Source organism: Schistocerca piceifrons, chromosome 1, assembly GCF_021461385.2.
Source record: "Schistocerca piceifrons isolate TAMUIC-IGC-003096 chromosome 1, iqSchPice1.1, whole genome shotgun sequence".
In the NCBI taxonomy this organism is placed as follows: Eukaryota; Metazoa; Arthropoda; class Insecta; order Orthoptera; family Acrididae; genus Schistocerca; species Schistocerca piceifrons.
Window position 1 is genome coordinate 401,598,019 of NC_060138.1, and position 18,988 is coordinate 401,617,006.

An 18,988-nucleotide genomic window follows, 5' to 3' on the forward strand; every position below is an offset into this window, starting at 1 on the left:
GAACACCTCTCATGATTGTTTTTCCTACTGGGAGACTTCAATGCCCATCACGTCTTGTGGGACTCGATCTCATTTCTGTACTGCTACCAGGTGATTCTCAGCCATCGACCACTCTTTCTGCTGTTCACCCCTCACAGACTTTGTTCAGTGGTAGGTCACTGATGACCTTTTTCTAGTGACCAATTCCCATCGCGTTCATCTATTGGCTGGAGTATTTCCTGAAGAGAAGCCACCAAAGTGGATGGTCAGCAAGGCTAACTGGACACTGTTTAGCCAGCTGACTATATTTAAACATCGCAGCAACATCCTGGAAGTGGTGGATCACATAACACGAGCGATAGTAGCATTGCTGAAGCGTATGTCTGCAAACACCCAGAGACATTGCTCAGATGCTGGTGGAGCGTTTTGCGAAATCTGCTATGAATGCCAGCCAAGTTACAGCCTTCTACCACTACCATGCGACTGTAGAGAGACAACTTGGACTTCAAATCCTACTGTGGGGAGCAGACAGGGCACTTCTGCTCCAGTTTTATAGGGTTTCACACATCTGCAGCTGGATTGTGGGTGCACGATGTATGGATCGACAAGGCCGCCTTATTTGGAAATAATTGATGATGTCCACCTTGAGGTGCTCGGCTGGCCTCGGTGCTTATAGGACCAGTCCCATATCCAGTGTCTGTGCTGACACTGGTGAACCGTCACTCACCATCTTGTGGCAGCTCCTCATGATGCGTCAGGCATGTAAGTTCCTTGCAACTCGGACATCACCTGCATACCACACTGCTCGTCCGCATCTGGAATGCCTTTTCTCTATCCGACCACAAGTCACAATGCTGTTTGGGATTTGTGTGCGGCAAATGCTGGAGTCAATCGGTGTTGAGGAAGTAAGACCGCAACTACAGGGTTTTAGCAGCCTGCTTACTGCAGAAGCCCAGGATAATTTTAGTTGCGGTGCAGTACAGGAGACATTGCTGTCCTGCTGTTGTTTTTAATAAGATATTTTCTGACAGTTTATGTGAACACAACTACTATGTAACTATCTTGACAGATGAGTCCAAACAGGGGGCCTCAGTTGGTTACTCTGTCATTTTCCCGGAACATGTCCTCAATGTCTGACTGCCTCAAGCATTTGCCGTCTTCGATGCAGAATTAAATGCGGTCTTGCAGGCCCAGGAGCAGGTGAGAAATTCTTCCAGTGATAACTTTCTTGTCTATTCAGATTCTCTAAGTGCCCTTAACTGTCTGCCCAGCAGATAAAGTAGTCCAGAATATCCAGGATGCCATTCTCCAGTTGCAACAACTGGGGAAGAATATGCCTTTTTTCTGGGTACCAGGGCACATGGCACTTGCGGGGAGTGAAAGGGCAGATCTCTCAGCCAAGGTGGTGTGATGTGATCCTAATGTATTTCGGTGTGGCATCCCCCTGAATGTTATAACCTCGCTGTTAAGCTCAAGAGTCTCGCTTCAGTGGGTGGATGAGTGGCTGGAAGTGACAGACAATAAGCTCCATCTAATAAAGCCCACAACACTGCCATGGCATACCTTCTTCCAGTAGGTCAACTGGATGAGGTTCTCCTCACTCGTCTTTGCACAGGCCACAGTCCTTTGATGCATGGATTCTTGCTCTGGCGGGAGGACCCTCCAACGTCTGGTGCTTGTGGCATACAGATCACTGTCCACTAAATTTTATTAGACTGTGGTTTTTTTTCAGTAACATTTTCCTGTGACGTTCTTTTAGCTTCTTTGTTGTTTCACTTTTGTTTTCATCTTATTTGTAGCTACTTTTACTCTTTCTCTGTTTTTTTTAGAGCATGTAAGATAGTGATCGTATGCTCAGTTTGAGTGCACAAATGTGGATCAGTCTTAGAAGTTTTAGCCACATTAGTTTGTTTTAACAAGTATAAGGATGTTGATGATCTTCCCATTGAGCACCCATAAACTCAAAGGGTCATTATTATTGTTGTTGTTGTTGTTGTTGTTGTTGTTGTTGTTTTCCTGCTGTTACTGAGAGCATCCTGCTCCACTCTTCCTCCCGTCAAGCTTCCTATTACCTCTGCACACTGTCCCATCCCCCATACATTTGCACTCTTCCAGTTATCAATTTAAGGCAGTTAAAATTATTTTAATGAAATTTCCAAAATCCAATTATCATAGGTAAGTGCTGATGTGCATACCATATTGACCTTCTTTGTTATTGCAGACAGCAGCAATAAGTGTAATACATAACACATTACTCGTACAATACAGGGCGTTTCAAAAAGAAAGAGCAGATTTCAAACATTTATTTCTCAAAAACTACTCAATATGAGTACCAAATGTTACACAACAAATATCAAAACTGTACCTCAATATGAGCACCATTTGTTACACGACAAATATCAAACCGGTATCTCATTTCTTGCCACACACGACGCAACTGGTCTTTAGTTACCGAATTCACGGCCGCAACAATTCGATGTCGTACCTCTTGAAGAGTAGCGGGCATAGGTGGGACATAAACACAGTCCTTTATGTACCCCCACAAATAAAAATCGCAGGGAGTAAGGTCTGGTGACCTGGGAGGCCACAGACGATGACATTGATCTTGTGCTCCTGCTCTTCCAATCCACCGTCCTGGAATGGTGTTATTTAGGTACCGTCGTACAGGTTCAGAGAAGTGTGGTGGGGCGCCATCTTGCATGAAGATGAAGTGATTTGAATCTTCCTGAAGTTGAGGAAATAGCCAGTTTTCTAACATGTCCAGGTAAATGGTTCCTGTGATAGTTTTCTCCATGAAAAAGAAAGGTCCATAAACTTTGTTTACCGAAATTGCACAAAAGACGTTAACCTTTGGTGAGTCTCTTTCATGTTGAATAACGTCCCTCGGAGTTTCACTCGCCCAAATTCGTACGTTATGCCGATTAACTTTACCAGAAATGTGAAACGTTGATTCATCTGAAAAAATTAATCGTTCGGCAAAATTGTCCTCTTCCATGTCCTGTAGAATTGCAGTTGAAAATTCGAACCTTTTGTTGTGGTCGTCAGGACGCAATGCTTGCAATAACTGCAGTTTGTACGGCTTCATGTGCAGACGGTTACTCAGAACGCGCCATACCGTTGTTTTAGACATGTTTAGTTCGTGACTTGCCCGTGCCGTGGATTTTCTAGGGCTCCTTTCGTAAGCTGCACGGACACGCTCGACATTTTCATCCGATGTGCGTGGACGACCCGTGCTTTTTCGCTTGCAGATGCAACCATCTTCTACGAATCTGTGATGCCACTCATAAATTTGCTTATGACGAGGCGGATGTTTGTTGAATTGACGGCGGAATGCACGTTGCACACCAACAATGGACTCTAACTTTGCAAATTGCAGCACACAAAATGATCGTTCCTGTGGTGTCGTCGCCATTTTCCTACAAACAAACGCCAGCGCCACTGCGGATTTGCATGGAACTTCTGCGCGGACCATTGAAAAACTTTGAACCTTTCTCTGACAAGAAACGTTTGAATTGTGTTTCTATCATTTGTAGTTTTTGAGAAATAAATGTTTGAAATCTGCTCTTTCTTTTTGAAACGCCCTGTATAAGTTACTGCTGAAGGAAACACTTCATCTATATATTCTTCCATGCTAAGTCATTTAAACTGTGTATTAAAATTAAAGTATGTATGAGGGCATATGCTGTAGTTTGAAGATGGGATTTTATGCCTAAGCATTCTCATGTTAAAATAATTTGCTATATTGAAAACTGTTACAGTATGTGATTTTTACCAGTTGCACAAAGTTAAGGATAATGTCAGATGACACTTTTTTTTATTAAGAATGAAAAGGTTAATAATCACAAGCTTAAACGGTCATCCTTATTGGTGCATTCTAGTACTGAATATCTGGTCTTTTAGTATCACAAAAATATCATGAACTATACTGTGCTTGACATGATTAAAATTAAGTAGTTGACAGCCATAACAAAATATTGTTGCATGTGTAGAAATGTTAGGCAGTATTTGTTTCTGAAATCTATTTGTAGGTTTAATATTTCTGTGGTATGGAAGGTAAAGAGATTGGAAATCTGGTTGTATCCATTAATTTGATACGATGTGTAGGAAAATTATTAGCTGCTACAGGTTGCAGATGTTTCAGTTTAAAAATTCTAGTACAGTAATCAGCAGAAAATCCATCTATTTGCAGATATTTCCTAAGATGGTGGTACAATTTTTACAGTCATCTCTTTTGCTATTTTTCCAGTTAGGTCGTGAGGTCTTAGATGAAGCAGCAGCTGCTATTGGTATTGGTGTTACTACAGATGAAATTGATCGAGTGGTACATGAAGCATGCGTGGAAAGGGATTGTTACCCTTCTCCACTTAATTACTACAACTTCCCTCGTTCATGCTGTACATCAATCAACGAAGTTATTTGTCATGGAATTCCTGACTTACGGCCCCTACATGATGGTGATATCTGCAATGGTATATTTTTATTTATGTCTATATAACTAACGTTGGATGAAAAGTTATTGAATAATCCTAAAAGTCCCAATCTGTGTACAAAAATCACAAAGGAACAGTTAATTTGCACATTATAATGCTCATTAACCCTAGAGCGGGCACGCCTGTGTATAATGTGCGCCAACCAAAAATAAAATGATTTTGCGCATTTCCCTTGTTTCACAACTGCAAACTCATATCTATTCCTTCATTATTGCTTTAGGTAAAACAGCTATAAATTGTGTTGTCATACCTCCGAGTGAGCAGCAGTAATATAAAATACAAAGTGAGTTAGGCGAGAAAAAATTTACGATCCGTGCAAAAAAAAGAAATGACCCCAATTATGAACTAGCAACATAATTCTACATTGAGGCAGTTTTCTAAAAGATAACTAATGATCAAATAAGTGGCTGGCTGGGATCTGGCAGCTGAATTGCTTAATGCTTAGAGGACAGTGTTTTATAGTGAAAATGTATTTCATTATTGTTTAATAAAACAGTGGTTTAGCTCATATTATGTAAGTTTATTTTCTTGTTGTTTAAATAACCTTATATTAAACTGTGAGTTTGATCGTACATGTTTAGTTTGGTAACATAACGACAAAGCCAGCTATTCTATACATGTGTACAAAGTGCATCGCACGCTTGCTCATGTTGTGAAAAAAAGCGCTCCCGCTCGAGGGTTAAGTAGGATTTGTGTATGTGCTCCTCTCCTGTACATTGTTTTCAAGAAACTTAATATATACTGGCCCATGAGAACATCATTTGCATTCCACTTTACATTATTAGTTAGTTATTGCAGGATTTTGAGTAATTATTCACTGAAGTAAATTCTTTAAAGTGGAATATAGTGTACTTAGTAATGGCAGATGTCACTTATTTATCATTTCATTCTGTGGGTGCAAGTGAACAATAATGGTTAATGTTTAAATAGTTTGTGCTGGCATCCTTGTTTCAATTTTATTAGGTGATGTTTGATTGTATTACTGATAAGTAGCTGTACACAGGAAAGGAACACTATCCTCTTGGTAGCCAGGGACTTGAAAATGGAAATGATTATCCAGAATGTGATGTGCACAAGATAAATTAAACAATGATCATAGCTGGCAGTAGCAAACGTTGTTGTGTTAAAATTATTTGTCCGTATGCGCATAGTACTCGAGCTTTGGAGGTCCAGTACAAATTTGTGTGTATTGACAGTTCATCCATTACAAGAATTGAGTCTCAACAATTTTTAGCCAATTATCGATATTGAATATGGCAAGATTCCGGTCCCAGAAATTCTAAGGCTTTCGAAAATGTCTTAGTTGTAAGTTAAACTCTGGAAAATCCAGGATGGAATGTAATAATATTAGAGAAGGAAAGTTGCTACTCACCATATAGTGGAGATGCTGAATTGCAACAGCCACAACAAAAAGATTCAGACAAAACAGGAAGTACCGTATAGGTTTTGATGAGCAAGTTTGCAAGTATCAAAATACGTGACATAAATGACCATATTTTGTATTTACACAAGCTTAGAAGCTAATATTTAATACACCACCAAGGGACTATAGACCTTTGTATATGACATGAATTTCAACTTGATACATCTGCAAGTTCCAGAGAAAAAGGGGTCGTAACAGATTGGACGAACAGACGCAGTCTGGTAACAAATAACAAAAAACTTTTTTCGTGTGGTATAATTACAAATTAACTATTTTTGTATTTCTTCCTTTAGTTGTATTTGAAACCTTGCTTCTATGCAAATTTTTTTACTCTAGGTCAACAGAAGTAACCAGTGGGTTTCGTTGAGTGAGTTTGCTAGTATCAAAATATGTGACATAAATGACTGTATCTTTTGAGTGCATTGATTTAGAAGCTTCACTTTTTTTACATCATGAAGGAACAGTAGATGTTAATGTGTGATGTAAGTTTCAACTTGATATGTCCACCCATTCCTGAGAAAAGGGGTTTTGAACAGTCGGACAGACAGATGACACAGTGATACTGTAAGGGTTTCATTTATGCATGTTGTGGTATAGAACCTTAATGAAACAATCCTCATATTCTAACAGTGGAATAGAACAGCTGCTCATCACATAGAGGAAGCATAGACTGGCAGGCACACATGTTTAACGATAAAATCAAACAGTGGATAATCCAGGACAGAATGTAACATTATTATGAAAGGGATAGTTGTTACTCACCATATAGCGGAAATGCTGAATCACAGATTCCCCCCCCCCCCCCCCCCCTCCCCTCCAAACACACACGCGTGCACACACATGGCAACTGTTATCTCTGCTGCTGATACTCAACTGCAATGAGCAGCAGTTTTGGCTGGAGTAGGTTGTGGTGTTACAGGGGAGGTGTGGGAATGGCAGGAACAGGTTCATGGACAGCTCTGAGAGGCTGTGCCTGGAAGGTGGAGGGGGAGAGGAGAAAGGAGAGACGCAGATAAGGGGAAGGATTATGTTGGTGCATTGGAGAGATAGCAGCCATATGTGAGGCTGGAGGGGGAACAGGGAAAGAGATAGAAGCACGTGGCAACTAGCAAAGGTTCCCACTTGCACAGTTCAGACCAACATGTATTGGTGGCAAGTAACTCCTTTTGTAATTGTATGAGGGGTATCATAAAGTTTTAATTATCACACTTAAAAATGTGATAGTTTGTGTTGATTTGTTGTTGTTAATTCTTCTTTATGAAGTCACCCTCCAGATTTATGCATTTTTCCGTATGTTTCTTGAACTTCTGCCTTGATTCTAGATGTCTGTCCATTTTTCATTGAACCACTCATCCACTTCATTAATGACTGTCTGTATTGTCAAATTGGCGACCACGCAACAGATCCTTTATTTCTGGGAACAGGAAATGTCATTTGGTGGAAGATCCATAGAATATTTATTAATTTATTTATATAATAGAGGGAAACATTCCACGTGGGAAAAATATATCTAAAGTCACATCATCTTTGTTTTTAGATGTATTAGTTTATTTACTTATACATATAAGGGATGTGGGTTTTAAGGGAGATGGTAAGGAGTCATTCCAATCCCGGGAGCGGAAAGACTTACCTTAGGGGGAAAAAAGGACGGGTATACACTCGCTCGCGCGCGCGCGCGCACACACACACATATCCATCCACACATATACAGACACAAGCAGACATATACAGAGGCAAAGAGTTTGGGCAGAGATGTCAGTCGAGGCGGAAGTGCAGAGGCAAAGATGTTGTTGAATGACAGGTGAGGTATAAGTGGCGGCAACTTGAAATTAGCGGAGGTTGAGGCCTTGTGGGTAACGGGAAGAGAGGATATACTGAAGGGCAAGTTCCCATCTCTGGAGTTCTGACAGGTTGGTGTTAGTGGGAAGTATCCAGATAACCCGGACAGTGTAACACTGTGCCAAGATGTGCTGGCCGTGCACCAAGGCCTGTTTAGCCACAGGGTGATCCTCATTGCCAACAAACACTGTCTGCCTGTGTCCATTCATGCGAATGGACAGTTTGTAGCTGGTCATTCCCACATAGAAAGCTTCACAGTGTAGGCAGGTCAGTTGGTAAATCACGTGGGTGCTTCCACACGTGGCTCTGCCTTTGATTGTGTACACCTTCCGGGTTACAGGACTGGAGTAGGTGGTGGTGGGAGGGTGCATGGGACAGGCTTTACACTGGGGGCGGTTACAAGGATAGGAGCCAGAGGGTAGGAAAGTGGTTTGGGGATTTCATAGGGATGAACCAAGAGGTTACGAAGGTTAGGTGGATGGCGGAAAGACACTCTTGGTGGAGTGGGGAGGATTTCATGAAGGATGGATCTCATTTCATTTCATTTCCTACCCTCTGGCACCCTGTGGCTAAACATGCCTTGGTGCACGGCCAGCACATTTTTGCACAGTGTTACACCGTCCGGGTTATATAGATACTTCCCACTAACATCAACCTGTCAGAACTCCGGAGATGGGAACTTGCCCTTCAGTATATCCTCTCTTCCCGTTACCCACCAGGCCCCAACCTCCACTAATTTCAAGTTGCCGCCACTTATACCTCACCTGTCTTTCAACATCTTTGCCTCTGTACTTCCGCCTTGACTGACATCTCTGCCCAAACTCTTTGTCTTTACAAATGTCTGCTTGTGTCTGTGTGTGTGTATGTATATATATATATATATATATATATATATATATATATATATATATAATCTCTGTGTGTGTGTGTGTGTGTGTGTGTGTGTGTGTGTGTGTGTGTGTGTGTGTGTGTGTGTGCGTGCGCGCACACACACACACCCATTGCACATATACAGACACAAGCAGACATTTGTAAAGACAAAGAGTTTGGGCAGAGATGTCAGTCAAGGCGGAAGTACAGAGGCAAAGATGTTGTTGAAAGACAGGTGAGGTATAAGTGGCGGCAACTTGAAATTAGCGGAGGTTGGGGCCTGGTTGGTAACGGGAAGAGAGGATATACTGAAGGGCGCGCGCGCGTGCGTGCGAGTGAGTGTATACCTGTCCTTTTTCCCCCCTAAGGTAAGTCTTTCCGCTCCCGGAATTGGAATGACTCCTTACCGTCTCCCTTAAAACCCACATCCTTTCGTCTTTCCCTCTCCTTCCCTCTTTCCTGATGAAGCAATGATTGGTTGCGAAAGCTTGAATTTTGTGTGTTTGTTTGTGTGTCTATCAACATGCCAACGCTTTAGTTTGGTGATTTACATCATCTTTGTTTATATATAATTGAAGTTAGATTACATATGAAGGTTCTTCCCACTTACCCTGGGCTAGTGCATCATGAGTTCCTGCTGTATGGTCAAACGGTCAATAAGGAGTTCTATCTGGATGTTACGTGCTATTTGTGAGAAGCAATTTGAGGAAAACTACCAGAATTGTGGCAAAACAATAGCAGTTGGCCATGGCGTTAAGGATGGTAGTGTAAAGGGAGATGGCATCAGTAGTGACGAGCAGGGAACCATGTGGTAAAGGAACAGGAACTGTGGAGAGTTATTTGGGGAAATGGTTCGTATCTTTAATATAAGAGGATAGGTTGCAGGTAATAGGCTGAAGGTGTTGATCTATGAGAGCAGAGGTTCTCTCAGTGAGGGCACAGTAACCAGCCACAATGGGGTGTCTTAGGTGATTGTGGATTTTAGGAAGCATGTAAGAAGATAGGAGTGCAGGGAGTGGTAAGGATGAGGAGAGAGATGGTCTCCAGGGAGAGGTTCTGGGATGCACCTAAGGATTTGAGGAAAGACTAGCGATCGTGCTGGATTTCTGGAATGGGGTCACTGTGGCAGGGTCTGTAGGTGGATGAATCTGACAGCTGGTGGAGTCCTTCAGTCAGATAATCCTTGCAGCTCAAAGCAACAGTGGTGTAGCCTTTGTCAGCTGATAGGATTACAAGGTCAGGATCAGTTTTTAGGTGGTAGATTGCAGTTTTTTCTGCAGATGTAAGGTGGGTTTGCTTGTTAAGTGATGCCAATGCAGGGTTTGATGTTCAGAAATTCTGGATAGTTAACAGGGGGTGATTTAGCGGGCAGTGGGGTTTGATCATTGTTGGATGGAGGACTGAACTGAGCCAGACAGGGCTCAACATTGGTCTTTGGTCGAGTCTGATTGGTAGGATTGGTTGCGAAAAGTGTGTTCACTATAGAGACCGGGAGGAGGAGAGAAGGTCTTTAACAAGACCAGCATGATTGAATTTAGGAGTGGGGCAAAGGTGAGACCGTTAGAAAGCTGCTACCCCTCCCCCTCACTGGCGAAGACTCATTACCATCACCACCCAGTTGCCTCTTCTGTCGTGCACTGCTGCGCACAGTCTGGTTTCAGCTGCTAGAGACTTGGTCGTGTGTGTGTGTGTGTGTGTGTGTGTGTGTGTGTGTGTGTGTGTGTGTGTGTGTGTGTCCATGAGTGATGAGTAGCAACTATCCTTTTCACAATATTATTATTTCAATAAAAGTGGCCTCTCTCCAGGATGCTTCCTTTAAAACGTGACAGTGGTTGATAATATACAAGTTACATGAAAGTTAAAAGTTATTTGGTTAACACTAAGAAGCACTATTTCATTATCCAGCTCATAATGAACTTGTTAAAGATTATGTAAGTGACCTGTAAACGTTGTAGTAAATGAGTTAAACCTTATTTATCCATTGAAGACATGAAGTCTGTAAATGAGTCGACAATCATGTGTGATATTTCATTTATGAAAATCAGTCTCGATCACACATGTTATACAACTCAGATACATGAGAGGAAGAAGACACTAAGTCCAGACAAAAAGTTTGTTGCTTGTCGTAAAATGGTGCATTTTCTGATCTAATTGCAGAAGCTTTTGGAAAAATTAAAGTTAAAATTGGATTTCAGACAAAAGGCATGATTGGTTCACCACCAAGTTGGCAGTGACAAGAACAAATATTTGGAATCCAGAGACTAAAAGATCAGTTGCCAAAATTGTGCAAGGTTTTATATTGGTTGGACTGGGAGGAATTTAAAGACTTGCTTAAAGTTACAAATGTAAGGCCAAAATAAGAGTGGATTTGCTACTATTTGCATAAGGAAAAGCATGCAGCAGGAATTATGCATGAAAATATGGAAGTGTTAAATAGGGCTTTGAAACAACAGTATTATTGAATCTGTTGGAGGAAATGGAGATCTGAGTCCTTAGAAAACAGATGGGGGTTATTGCTCAATGAATAGCAAGTGCTTAACTTAAATGCCTATTTTGATGTATTCATGAATTTACTAAAATGAACAGCACCACCTAATTCTGCTAGCAATTTCAGAGGAAAACGAAACAGTTCACACACTCTACTGTCAGGACTTTTATTAAATAACTATTGTTTCATTTATCATTTTCACATAAAGCTGTGTTTCATTCGCCTTGTCATCCTGTAACATTTTCTGTTAATAGATTCCGCAAAATATTACTTTCTACAATTTTTATTCTAACTTTCATACAGTGGTGTTATTTATGTTGTGTTGATAATAGGTTTTTATTAATAAGTTATTACCTTTTACATGTTTTATTCAGATTTTAAGTATGGATTTTATTTTTGCATTTTGTATTTCAGTATACACTGGATAGCCCTGAATGGAATAACAAGTATATTATGAAAAGGGTAGATTGCTACTCACCACATAGAGGAGGCATGGAGTTGCAGTCAGATCATGCATTTTCTTTTTTATACCATTGGATTTATGATACTAATTGCTTGTGTACTGCAGCCCTAGTGCCCTCTATTGACTAAGTTATGTTTGTATAAGTACAGGACACCCTCAGACCAATACCAGAACATTTTATGTTCCCATGTGTACAGATGATCGAACAATGATATTTGTATCTGCATACTTTTAATAGTACTTATGGCTGGTACATTCGGCTGCTAGCCGTGTTACCTATTTATATATTCCTAGGTTTTCTCTGCATTTAGCCTTATCAAATTACTGTTTTATCTATTTTTTATTTAGAACATATTTGATGATGGCACTTAAGCCAAAACCAGCAGTTTAAGTTGTATAACACATATGATGAAGACAAACGTTTATAAATAAACCTTTATGGTAAGGGTAGGAAATTGAGTCCAGAGGATGAACTGAAAAGTGATTTTACTGTGATCGCTTTTTAATGATACTGATACAAATAATACTTATTTTCTGTTGCTGGATGTTTTACGAGTTCCTCACTAGTATTTGTAGTTACATAGATGAAAAATTGAAATATTGATTCAGAAATTCTTAAAATAACCATTATTACAATGTGTCCTTTAGTTGATGTCACTGTCTATCACCGGGGTTTCCATGGAGATCTCAATGAAACTTTCCTTGTGGGAAATGTAAGCCCTGAGGCCAAGAAACTGGTGAAAGTCACATCAGAGTGCCTTTTGCGTGCAATAAACATAGGTGAGTTTAAAATGAGTACAAATAACACTTTTGACACTTAAAAGTACTGGAGTTTTAGACATTACAATATCTTAGTATTATCTAGTCTAACAAATGTGAACAGAATGTTATTGGGGTTGTTTTCTGCAAAATATTAATTTATCATGTAGTGAGTTTACAGCCACTTTTAATAAATAAATGGGAACAATTAGAATGAATGTGAAAATGAAGCACCAGTGTTGATAATATTGACATCTATTCTTATACAAATTCTAGCACTTTTTGGGGAAAAGATTATGTACATAATTTGCTTTAAGCATTGTTGTTAGCAATTACGTCATAAGCTGCTGCTGTTTCATAAATTTCTGTGAAGAATAAGAACTGACATATCATATCTGCAATCATTTTAATGTAAATTTTTATTACTAGGGACCTGAAAATGTAGCAACAATTGCAAGCAAAATTTGCTTGGTGGGGAAGCTTTTCAGCTGGAATGTTTGCTTTTGTAAAAATATCTTTTTTCATCTTTGGGATCTATTTAAGCTTTCAACAAATGATTGTTTCTGTTGAGAAGCAACAGCATTTTCCCACCTGTAAACAGAGTGCTTCTATGATTTAAGGTGTTTCTCGACATTATTTTTATTTTCCAACCCAACTTGATACTTACAAAATATGCTGTATATTGATTTCAGTCTTTCTTGGGCATTCATAATCATTTGACTCATACTTGACAACGCTATGGATAGAACTGACAAGATATTCAGTGTAGAAGTAGAACTGAAAATAACTCAATTTGCACATTAAGGGAAGATTTTTGGCATGATCAAAATATGTTCACAGGTTTTGATTCCGGTTGCTATAGCGTGAAGTGCAGACGTAATAAACTGGCAGTTAGCCATGAGTGTCAGCAAATTAGAATTTTGACTGCGCAAGGTGAGAGGAGCGATGCAGAGAAACAGTGTCTCCTCCTTGCTGGGCAGCCACTCTACTTCTGTGTTCCGTTTTTCTGCGAAAGCTGAAATAACTTATGGTCATGGGGATAATTGATGCCTTCTGGTATTGTGAGGATCATAATCGAATTTTATGATGGACAAAGTTTAATCTCTTCATTCCATACAAAATAAGAACAGAAAACAAGTAAAGCACAACACAAAGCCTTTGGTAACAGCTACCGTGCAATTACTCACTGAAGTCGGTAGTGTCATAAATGAGGAAGACCAGGCCTGACCTCTAGTGGTTTTTGATGCAACTACAGTTCGAACCACCTGCTGCATAAAACTTTGACATTAAAAAAGTGGTCACATTATACCAAGTTTTGAACTTTAGTTATAAGACTAATGTAAGCATATCCCCCCCCCCCCCCCCACCCCCCAAGGTGTTAGGCCCCACAGTTGATTCTTACTTCATTATGCTTCATGTCTCTTGTACAGACCATACAACTGTGCACAGTTGGCATAGCACCAGAGAATCAAACTCACTGATACATCATTGCATTTGTGTACTTTTTATTTTGCATACATGTTCTTGAACACGGGCTTTCAGGGTGTATATTCTATTATTTTTTTGTTGTTTTAGTTTTCAGTTAAATTTTTGTAGTTTTGATGGTAAGAAGTGATACTCTAACAAAGAGTTTTACTGTATCCCATTACAGCAGAATAATACTGTAGCAGTGAAACATAAACGAGAGAAAAAAAAATTGCAGTTGCAAAAGAAATGTGCCATTTACAACAACAAAACATGGTGCATACACAAGTGTCTTTGGACAGCAAAATGCGTCAAAGGCTTTAGGATGAAGACTATGCAATACTTCATAACAACAAACTGCTTCCTATGAGGGCAACATCACAACTATTTACATTAGGTTTGTTTTAGCAGTTGCCAGTTGGCTCATGCCTATGCGCAGTTGATTCACATGTGAGCTGTACCTTCTCCTGCTTGTTGCTACTTGAAGTGGGGCTGTTAGCTGTATCAAAAGAAGCAGCAAACTGCAGATGCTACCCTGAAAAATTTTTCTTATGCACCCAAGCTTCTCCACGTGATCCATGTTTATGTTCGTGATTTTGCTGTTTCTTCTTTGTTTAAAGCTCTCACCTCAAACGAAAATAAAATGGATTTCTGTGCCTGGGAGTTATAAAGTGAATTAAAATACATTGTCATAATTACAGAAGGCTGAACTATGTTATGGTTTGCAGTTTTCTGATTTTGTTTCCATGTTTCTGGCAGTCAAGCAAAAATCGTCATGCCAAAAAATGAAGTTATTTTTGTCGCTTTGCTAAAGAAATTTGGCCTTTATTAACCTTTTCTGCAGTGGCAGTCAATTTATTTGAAATGGAGTGTTTCATTCCACACTATTGGCTAGTTTCAACTGTTCGCTCAATTTCAAGCGCATGTCTGCGCCCTTGTATAAAACATTAACCATTGAAAGGATTGATAAGTTTTGCAGTTCTAAGGGAAAGTATACTGTCACTTAATATGGTAAAAGCGTATGTTAACCCGGGAAATGTGTATTTTTAACTGGGAAACCCAGGAAAAATCCAGAATTTTTTTTTCTTTGTCCACATGTAAACCCTGTCTTTCCAAATTTGGCTTTTCCAGCTGACGTAAAAGACCAGTAACAGAAAATTGGTCACACTTCCAATATTTATATGCATAAAATAAAAACTGTTTGAAATTCTTTGATAAAGTAATATAATTCTCATTGAAATAGGGTTTATTGGGGAAGTTCACATTTTGAGGCAGAATTTGCATCTTGAAAATGCGAATTTTTCAGTCTGTAGCTATCAATAAAATGAAGGTAAAGCTTGAGAAACCTGCCCATAAACCAATGAGCAATTACGTGCCATATACACACACATTTGTCTCTCCGTGAGAGATTGTTAATATTGTATCAGTTAACTGCAGGAATGTCCGTAGTAAGGCCCCAGTAATAGTGTCACCTATTAACAGTAAAATTACCTACGTAGCACTACGAAAAGAAAGCTGGTTGAAACCCACTGTACTGAAGGCAAGATGCCAACATTGGTACCATATCTGTTGCTGTTAAGAACTTGATCATATTTAGTGATGTTAACACACATTTCAGATGCCAAATAATTTTATAGAAGAAAAGAATCAAGAGTTGATGGAACATTGTAATTGGGTGCTTTTATAGAAAACCTATTTCAGGGAAGAATAGGAGAATGTCGCTTATAAATTTCCTGATCATACTCCAGTAACAGCTATAGTTTCAGTGTACCGGCAATGGTCTGGGAGACTAGCCTTACTAGAACAGGTGGCAGAAACAGTGATTCATATGATGTTATACTAAATCTATTATCAGAAAGATACCTTGAATGTAGAAAACTGTCTTATAATGAGAGAACTGGCTCACTAAAGATTACATCTTAAGCTGTGGTCACAGTGGCACCCTAAGTAGTTGCTCGAGGTCATCTTTAAAGAATCAGCTGACAACTTGTTCACAGTGCAAACGGTTTTCACCAGATTTTGGCAGAATGAACACCATGGCTGCACTGTTGATTTTGCTATTAAATCAATCTTGAATGTATGTATATAAGTCACATCTGTTTTGAAAAAAATATGGCAATTATTGGAATAATTAGAAAAATTTTACTAATGAATGAGATAAAAAGAGAGATTTTCTATTACATAACATGAGATGATTTATGATGACCTTGAGAAGCAAAATTAGAAATTCTCTTCACAAATTCAAATAAATTCAGCAAAATAGGCATATGCCAGCTAACCTGCAAAAGGAGCTACATTCAGCATGTACAAGGGTGGTTTGAAAAGTTCTCAGAACAGAATAGAAAAAAAGTACATAAATCACCGAAACTTTTTTTATTTTTCAATGGAGTCTCCTTGTAGATTCCTGCACTCCGTCCAGTGATGTTCCAGTGCCTTGATCCCATCTCGAAAAGCAGTTACCTCCAGGCCTGCAAAATAGTTGTCAACTCCGGTTATCAATTCTTCGTTTGAAGTGAATCTTTGCCCACCAAGAAAAATCTTCAGTTTTGGCAAGAGATGGAAATCTGGCGAAGCCATATCAGGCGAATAAGGTGGGTGTGGCAACAATTCATACCTTAGTTTGTGTAATTTTGCCATATATATATATATTTCATTTCTAATTATTCAGTTAAAATGTGATGTACTTTTTTCCATCTTCGCAAATCACTACGCAGGAACAACAGAGCCACATCACAGTCACAGCTCTCTACCAAGAATACGTGTTTGCAGGCAACAGTCCAATGAGTGTCATGTAAACAACTCATTGTACTAGTGCTTACCTCTTGTGGTGATTACGAGAACTTTCTCAAACCACCCTCATATGTGAAAGAAACATAAATTTTAGAATAAGATGCTCTGGACATCTAAAACCCTGCAAAGTGGAAGCACATACTCCACATTTGCAAACCACCTCATGTAACAGAATCACTGCCTTACTGAGTTAGAAACATCAGTAAACAGGAATAACAATTTGTAGACAGCTAATGCCAATCAGTCACAGATTTTTTATTTTTTTAAAGACAATAAGCTTAAGTGTCAAAATTTGACACACTTTACCTCTCTCACTTGAACATATAATTTCTTGAGGTTATAATCTAGGCCTAAAATTTCGAATACAGATTTTGATTGTATTGCAGATGACATGCTCCATTAAGTATAGACATGAAGCTGAAATGGCTAGACAGCCACAGAACATGCATAATGTAATAAAAGGTAACATTCAATGAATTATTATTAAATTTTTAAGTTGTTCCAAAAGTGTGCTTTATGATAAAGTAGCTATTTCGGACCATAGATTCCAACACATATCCCTGATACGATATTTCTCATTCTTGGGATGCCAGAAACTGCTCCTTTCTTTTATTAAACTTATAAGCTCCTTACAGTGTAAGTTTTGCATGTAAGAATGTTGTTGGTAGGTTCGACTGAAGAAAACAAATTGACATGAATTTCATTGACCATCATAACAAGTCTGTCTGTTCTGGTTTGAGGCTGGTTGCCCTGAGGCTGTGCTTGAGGGACCTCAAGATGTACTTACCTCCTATTTGTTCTACCCAGGTACTACATTTTGTGTGTCTTGCATTCCATTTTGGAAGATTTAACTCTTGAATTCCTTCGTTCTAGCATAGTTCACACCCAGAATGAGAGTTTCACTCTGGAGCGGAGTGTGCGCTGATATGAAACTTTCTGGAAGATTAAAACTGTGTGCCGGACCGAGACTCAAACTCAGGACCTTTGCTTTTCACGGTCAAGTGATCTCACAGAAGCTCTTCTGCGAACCTAACAGAACTAGCCCTCCTGGAAGAAAGGATGTTGCAGAGATATGGCTTAGCCACAGCCTGGGGGATGTTTTCAGAATGAGATTTTCACTCTGCAGCGGAGTGTGTGCTGATATGGTAGAGCACTTGCCCGCAAAAGGCGAAGGTCCCGAGTTTGAGTCTTGGTCCAGCACACAGTTTTAATCTGCCATGAAGCTTCATAGTTCACACCTGTTTTTGTTGTTTTCATTTCTGTGAGAGGTCTATACGGCATCTCACCTGCTTTCACTATTCATCAATTTAACTTGCGGCAGTAATATATTCTTATCACATGACTCTTATTCTGTGATGAATTGTGAGAGCAGGCAAGATGCAACATAGACCTCTCACAGAAATGGAAACAACAAATAAACGGGTGTGAACTACGTTACAGAGAAGGAATTCAAGAGTCAAAACTTCCAAAATGGAATGTAAGAGGCATAACGTGCGGCCTGTGTGGAACAAATAGGAGTTATGTACATCTGGAGCCCCCTTTGTTAAATGTCGCTGTTGCAAACTGACATTACGCCACAACAAATACACAAACTTGAATATAGTAAACAGACATGTCAGTCACCAGACGGAAGGTTCTTAATTTTGTGAAGAAAAAATTAAACCAGGTGACATGTGGAACCGGACCTTCCAGGTAGCAAACACCATCACTACACAACCACGACGTACTAATGTTGCTCGATATTGCACATGTTAAATGTGGACCATTCACTGTTTGTAACCTCTTTTTTTTTTTCCACCCACAGTTCAGTACACATTCTTCCTGTTTTCATGCTTTATCTGTGTTCAGTTTTTGATGGGCTATCCAATGGGCTAACTTACCACTAAATCCGGAGTGATTTGGGGGGGGGGGGGGGGGTTGATGGGGTGTTTCCCTTGTGAGAAATGTAGTGAAGAACATGAAATGCCCATCGTGGTTGAATAGATATTAGAAAGTTGCTACAAAAACAGAGGAGACTTCATCATACCTTTGAATGAAGTGAAAGCCTTAACAAATAAAACCTGAGTGATGACAGTTTAGTGTAAAGAGAAAATTACCAATAAACTTTCAGTGGATTGGTAATTAGAATTTGGTGATAAAATATCCTAAGAATGGTTAGTCTTACACGAAGTTAGTAAACAGTTGAAAACCTTTTATACAATTACTCAGATGTTGTACTGCCACTGAAATGGAATGCCATTGTGAAGGGTGTGATAATAAATTTGATCATCTGAAATTGTTTTACTGTGGAAAGTTATAAATGGCAGATATTGAGAAGTGTTCATGAAACAAAATAACCAAGAATGCTCTGCACTGTTCTTTGTGATTAGAATAAGGTGCAGGGCGTTCATACTTTCAATAATTGCCATTGGACAGTGTTTGCA

At 39.4% G+C, this 18,988-nt stretch overlaps 1 protein-coding gene across 1 annotated transcript in view; it reads left to right on the forward strand.

Annotated features, from left to right (window-relative positions):
• Positions 1 to 18,988, forward strand: part of LOC124803194 (methionine aminopeptidase 1) — a 106,257-nt gene that overhangs the window by 74,654 nt on the left and 12,615 nt on the right. Inside the window, exons 5-6 of the mRNA XM_047264379.1 lie at positions 4,226 to 4,448; positions 12,201 to 12,332. Of these exons, the coding sequence (XP_047120335.1) occupies positions 4,226 to 4,448; positions 12,201 to 12,332 (355 nt within the window). The remainder of the gene's footprint in view (positions 1 to 4,225; positions 4,449 to 12,200; positions 12,333 to 18,988) is intronic.